This window comes from Echinococcus granulosus, assembly GCF_000524195.1.
Source record: "Echinococcus granulosus chromosome Unknown EG_S00037, whole genome shotgun sequence".
Taxonomy (NCBI): domain Eukaryota; kingdom Metazoa; phylum Platyhelminthes; class Cestoda; order Cyclophyllidea; family Taeniidae; genus Echinococcus; species Echinococcus granulosus.
Genome location: NW_020170417.1, coordinates 281,999 through 288,813, shown reverse-complemented (window position 1 = coordinate 288,813; position 6,815 = coordinate 281,999). Strand labels below are relative to the sequence as shown.

Here is a 6,815-nt window from a genome sequence, read left to right as displayed (position 1 = left end):
GCTAGAGGTTGAGCCTAAGTAATCTTGTTTACACTTAACGCATTTTCCTCTTCCTTTTGATCTTACTTTCTGCTTAAACTTTAAAATGGAATGTCATTTTTTCATGTTGTCGATTTCTAGAACACGCTGCAAAATCTATCATTTATTCGTTTCTAAAGTTGACTTCTCAAGACGTTTCACATATTTTAATCCAAACTTTTGCCACTTATTACTAACGGATTATTTCCATTTTTAATTTTAGCAGATCCTTTACCAAATCAGGAACTTAATCCTAAGCAGTGTGCTGGAATTACGGCACTTGAATCTAAACACCCTTGCAGTGTTTTATCGTTCAAAGCCAAAACGTGCCTCTTATTAAGTCCTTTTGACTTGCTTAAAGTCTCTTCTTATTTAAGGCTTATCATGTCCTGTTTTACAGGTGCTAGGCGTTCCACTCCAGCTTAGTAGATTTGTACGTCCTTTGCAGAGCGTTTACACGTACCTTGGGGAAGGAGATTGCCGATGAGTACAATGTAGTAAGTTACCATCCTTACCGAGACTAAAAGATTTTAAAAGGATTGACAGGGGAAAGGAAAGGAAATGGAGTACTTAAGAAACTACCTTTGTGTTGAGTGACACTTTCTCACTTTTCTCGATTGAAGTCGGATTTAGAGTTCAAAAACTTAAAACAGACCAAAGAAATGTGCAAAAAACTTGCTTGTTCTCCAACAAACCCTGTTTTGATGTAAACGATGGTCGAAAGGAGAAAATTGTGCAATGTGTCTCAATTTCTGGGCTACAAATTATTTACTGATTCTTTCAAAATTCACTTGCTTTACATCGACTCACATCAATGGTGAATAGTGGTGTGTTGGTCGACTGGACACCAAAAAAGCATAACCAATGCTTAAGATGCGGCGAGAAGTCGTTCAAAAACGTCATTTTTAATTACCAGTTCATATTAATATATTTTAAAGAGGTGATTTGAGTACTCTTCTGCCATAGATTTTGACATATACTTCAGTAAAAGGACTGTTACTCACTTACTTATAAGTAGCACACCCAACCCATGATAAATAATTTAGAGACAGTTATGATTTTAACTGTAAGCTCTTTTTAATGGCATTCGTGTTGTTTCCTTTTCCGTTCCTTGCAAATCAAAGCAGCTTAATAGTTTTTTGCTTTTTAATAGGTTATTTTATCGACTCCCCATCTCACCACAGTGCTGATAATGTCAAATCGAGGTCTCTTGCAGAGTACCACTAAAAACGGGTAAGTAATAATAAGGTGCTCTGAAAAGACATGGATGCTGAAGTCGTTTTCACCTTGTTCAGCCTAAAAAATTTTGCAACTGTTGTCTGAGAGTCTTACATTCTATTCCATAGAAGAAAATATATTTTATTAATAACGCGAATGTGTCGTGGGGTGGTATTTAGTAGCTCTTGCGTTTGGTTACCTGGACTCCGTCACCTGCATTTGTGGCCGCCCAGCCCTACTCAAGGCTAATGGCCAACGCCTTCCTTATGATTGCATGCTTTACTATGAAATCTGAGGTGAACCGAGGTTCTACGGCTTAAAAAAACAACAATCCTTTCTTGAGTTGGTCATCTGCTGTGGGCAAACTGGAGCCGTGCTGACTCAAGGCTCATCAGAGCCGCACTCATTTTTTACCATAATTCCGATTTCGTGTTCTGCGGGTAGGCACCTGATGAACATGGACAAACCAGACTTGAACAATTAGGCCACTTCCAGCATTTAGCTACTCAGTTGGCTATGCAAAGATATGCCAACTCTCTTTACGTTTCCAACAATTGAATAATAGCTGGACAGGCGGTGGAGGACATTAAAATGCAACACAAATGATAAAGTAGAAAACGTTTAAATTTTCCACCCTCGAATCCACATCAAATTATGTACTTTAATTTTTAGCTTCACATTTACTTGTCGTGCCCTCTCTAAACGCCATTCAAAAGGGATTTCTGGCGAGACATTCACGCCTTTAAAAATGAGATTAAATGCATAAAGTCGCCTATCTGGAATCACAGACGTCAGACCTAATTCAGGCTACAAGCCACATAGAAAATCAAATAAATGCTTTGAGGAACCAGATTTATTTAACAATTATTGTCTAGCGCCCATGTAGTAATCTCACAGTACGAAATAAGTCCTAACATTTAAGGCAGTTATAGCACTTTACTATCAGCCTTATTTTAAACAAATTATTAATCTTCTAACTATTATCATAAAACTCTGCCTTACTTCAGATCACATTGCCTCATTCAAGCAAGCTACATATATATATATACATATATATTACTCTCTCATAAAACCGTAATAAGGATCAAAACTTGACAAGCTTTATTAAAACAAACGTGCTTTTTTGAGTTTTTTGAGTCTTTCAAACTTTTCGGTTCGTAAAAGGCTGCCATGGGTTTGTACAATGCTCTAATGATCCGGCCAGCTTAGTGTCTTGATCACCTCGAGATCGGAATAAGCCCAATGAACTTGTATAAATAGGGGAAGATAGGGACAAAACACCCTTCCCACTTCAGCCAAACATCTCCAATCAAGTTTTCATAGGGCAAAATAATTTGTGTAGTCTTATCATTAAATCCAATTGTTTGCAGTTTATAGTTTTTAAAATATGTGGTCGCCACACTTCACTACATTTTAGTCAATATTTGGGGCAAAGTTCACATTCACCCTCTCCAACTTACTCTTTAAAACCCTTTTTGTGTGCAAAAATATGATTGCAGGATTGTGAATTAGTTGCGACCAACTAAATCTCAAGAAAAAGAACCGATTTAAGCTTAACCTGGCAGATTGAACCAGATTAATTCTTTATAATCGCCCTCTATACTATAACGGCTTGAGTTTTCGTTGAATGCCCAGTAAGTCAAGGTTGGATGGAAAATTCTCCTACCCTCTAGCATACCGAAGGGATGCTAGGCCACTGGCACGACCTAAGGGTGAAGAACATTCCGCAAGGCTGGAGTCCAATCTTTGCCATGGATACTAAAGTCCCTTTTATTAAGAATTATGTCCTATCAAGTTTAAAAATTTTCAACGCAACTCTGCTCTGCGTAGGTATTTTGAGGAAATAAAATTACACTCCTAAGCAGTCTTTATTCCCCTCATCCCAAGAAGGCATATTAAGACTTGCTATTGTTGTGCAATAGTTTATCAGTACTGTATAAATGGGATGAGAAGATGAGGACTGGAGAACAACAGGCATGATCAGAGAACGAGAGGTTGATAGAGATTTCAAGAAGGCTCTAACATTTGCAGTCAAATAGAAGATACTGCTTAAATTGCCATTGCATTGACTTTAATGAAGTCTACATTCTCCTAATTGTTAGCAATTCAGCACCCCAACAATATCAAAATCATTGTCTTTTTTTAAGCACCCACTTGTAAGTAAACACTGACAAAATATTCGTGGCTAGATGGTCAACTTCTTTAAAGCACTCCATAGTATGGACTGCTGGTTACAGAATTCGTGTTACCAGTTGTAGAACCGGCAAGGGAAGGTTGCGTACCACTGTAGCCTATTGGACCTCCGGGATAAAGCATTTGCCCTTGAGGAGGATACCAATTTGGAGCCAAATAAGGATAAGCATGCGGATTCCACATGGGTGGATATCCCGCTAAAGGAAGGTAACCCATTTGACCCGGCAAAGTGGGAGCTATCAAAGGCTGGACAACGGAGTTCAATGCAGCAAGCGTTTCAACTATAGCAGAATAAAGTAAGGTTAGATAAGCAGATGCACAGGCAATATCTAATAAAGATATGCAAAATAATTATCGAACTTGGTGCCGTGTAAGTTGATAGACCTCCAAGTGGTAATTGTCCCATTAGTTCTCGAAAAGGGTATCCTACGAGTGGAAACAAATTGGATTCAGATAAAGCCATCAGCAGAGGGTGATTGGCTAAACCACTTCTACCTGCACTTTGTAACTCTTACACACCATTCACACCCCAAACCACCTCACTTCTTCGCCGACCTTTTTAGGAACAAATATGATGCTCCTCTTTAAATAATCTGTTACGACTATTAAACCTCACATCGGAATTTTAATCATTTTTAGTTACATAAATTGCTAACACCGTCGTCAACGGTAAAGTTGGATTTTATTCGAGGCATTAGAAGCAATATTTTAAGTTGTATTTTTTTCTAATTTTGAACCTCATGTGTCACGATTGAATCTACAAGTCAATTAGTACGGCCAGAAAACCAACCAGCTGGTCTATCTCATATGTGAATGTCATACACAAGAGAAGCGCGAACTTAGACCTACAGAAATGCGGTTCTACAGGAGGAGACCTCCTTCAGCAGCATTACTGAACGCTTGACTCACTGCGCGGCTTCTGTCTACAGATGCCTAACTAACTGTTTACGCTACTTTCTTGGACAATCTAACGTTTTGAATAGAATTTGTATATGAATAATTTGACCGATTGGCACCACCAACTCAGTTCATATCAGAATGAGATATATGTAAAGCACCTATGATCTTTCAAATGCATATTTAATTGCATCCAATAAAACTAAAATGGCAACAAGTAATGATACTATAGAGGGGCAGAAAAGAAACATACGCGTTGCTACTGTGTAAAGCAGATTAAACGGTCTAGTCGCAGACTAGCTTTTAATGCCTTTTCAACCTACCAATCAGAGATCTGTACCTAGAGTTGTCCACGTGAGCGCCAGCACAAATCCCCTACCCATACAAAAAGAGATATGTCCTTGTGTCTCATGATTGAGCATCCATCGTGAAACAAATGTCATCAACCGATTTTATATCAATGCTGATTATTCTTCCTAGCATAATTTCATCTCCTTTACTTTCATGTTTCACAATTAGGTACCATCCTGTGCCTCCGCTAACTCATGTTGCATACTCCTCCAGTACAATATTTTCAGCCTCATCGTCTCAGATTTGTCCACACCTCAATTGAGTAATGCCCTCATAATCTACTAAACCACACTATAGCAAATGTACTTATCATCCTACTTCTACGGGTATGATGATTAGTACGCGAAAAATCACTAAAGAAAAAAGGTTGAATGCAAGGGTAAGTAAGGACGTCATGGAAGAAATTATGTATTATTTCAGTGGGTACAAATTTTGAGATTCAAACTTAATCAAATGGTATCAAGATTGGTCCAAATGACCCACTTTTAGCCATCAGCGCTCTCTGTTTTATTTAGCGCTATTCTGTGATCAGGGGTGGTTGAAAATTGTGCTCCTAACAGTATGTATGGTACCATAAAAGATAAGAAGTTGGGCATAAGTGGGTGTTAATATGGGCGACAACTTGCAGTGATTGATCACGTATGATCAGAATAACGGCAAAGAATGGGAAAATGAAGCTCAAACACCCTTTCTCACTCATTTGAATGCCCAAACTTTGTCTTTTTTAAAGGGTGTGGTTGCCCCAATTCGCTCCAATGTTACTGACTTTCAACTTACTCAGTTCCAGTCCAAAAGGCAAGATTGTCTACTTCCAATAACATCTCAACTCCTTATAGCCTTATTTTGCATGAAAAGATATGTTGTAACGTGCCAAGTCTTTTCCAAAGTGGGAAGAAGTCAAAGCAGCGTGTCAGAAAATACATTACTAACATTAGGAAGTGCTGCGGAGGATACTTCATGGCCTAAGACCATGCCTCGAGCGGAAGTACAGGCTGTGGGGACCTGAGGGCCCACCTAATTGGGCTCAGAACTAAATAAACTACTACGTCACTACAGAGCCTTCTTCTTATAAGTGCCTTTCCTGACCTTACCTTTTAGCCGATCCCTCGGGTCGGCCATCACAACGCAGTTGGTACTTTAAGAATACTCACAAATCAGCTACACCATCAGTCAAAGTTACGTTTAGCTAAAACTATTTATAATTAACTACACCTGTCAATTCCACTAAATCAGGAGTTTTGTCCTGCTAGGGAACTGTATTAAGGAAGGGAGAAAGGGTTCGCTTCGCATCGCATTACTGGAGATTGGATGATGCCCTACAACTAGGCTATCTCGCATGCTCATCGCTAGTCGTAAGAGCTCTGGTCTACAAGCAGAGTCCTTTAACAAGAGACGGGGTTTAAAATATCACCAAGAAGATAATGTTTCGTGCTTGATCCCCCTTAACACTTTACTCTCACTTCAATGCTCTCCACTCTTACAGCAGTTGGAATTCCATTCAACTAGTAGAGAGATGAGGGTGATACTGCATGTCAAGTTAGTTAAGTTCTTATATATGTACCGGAGATAGCGCCGCAACAAACATTTCCAGGTGGTTAGCTACTATTGCCGCTTTGGTTATTGATACCATCTGGCAAAACACGTGACTGGGACGGTTACCAAAGCTAAACTTCATTCTTAACTTGATCCTTATGAATCCTTACTGATTCTCTTACTATCAGGGGTGCCACCTTTATGTTGCGATAGGATTCAGGATTCTACAATAAAAATCAGGATATTTGCCCTTTGGGATCAGGTTTGCCTCCAGCTCCTACCAATGTGGAGTCCTAAGATTTTAGAGCAATCGCAGTGGCATGACATGAAATGTGTTACTTACGTAAAGAAGAGTTGAAGAGGCTATTTCCATGGACCGAAAGCCATGCTCCCGAACAAAATAACACTCTGTGAAGACTTAACAGCTCGCACATCAAGTGCAGCGTCAATAAAGCCATCGAGACATTACAAAGGCTGCTTAAGTGTTACGGAACTGCTCTAGATTGATTCTCACACTAAGGCACCAGAAAAAAGAGTGAGTTAAGAGCAATATAACATCGATAAAACCGCATTCTTAAGTCATGTTTGTTCTTCTACATTGGCAG

The 6,815-nt window shown here is 39.2% G+C and overlaps 1 protein-coding gene across 1 annotated transcript in view; it reads right to left on the bottom strand. All coding sequences in view use genetic code 11, as the record gives it.

Moving 5' to 3' along the window:
* Positions 1–3,438: 3,438 nt before the first annotated feature.
* The window catches only part of EGR_05235 (hypothetical protein), a gene marked incomplete at both ends in the record, with an annotated part of 5,696 nt that continues 2,319 nt past the window's right edge, over positions 3,439–6,815 (bottom strand). The window contains 2 exons of the mRNA XM_024494484.1: positions 3,439–3,710; positions 3,790–3,855. Of these exons, the coding sequence (XP_024351105.1) occupies positions 3,439–3,710; positions 3,790–3,855 (338 nt within the window). The remainder of the gene's footprint in view (positions 3,711–3,789; positions 3,856–6,815) is intronic.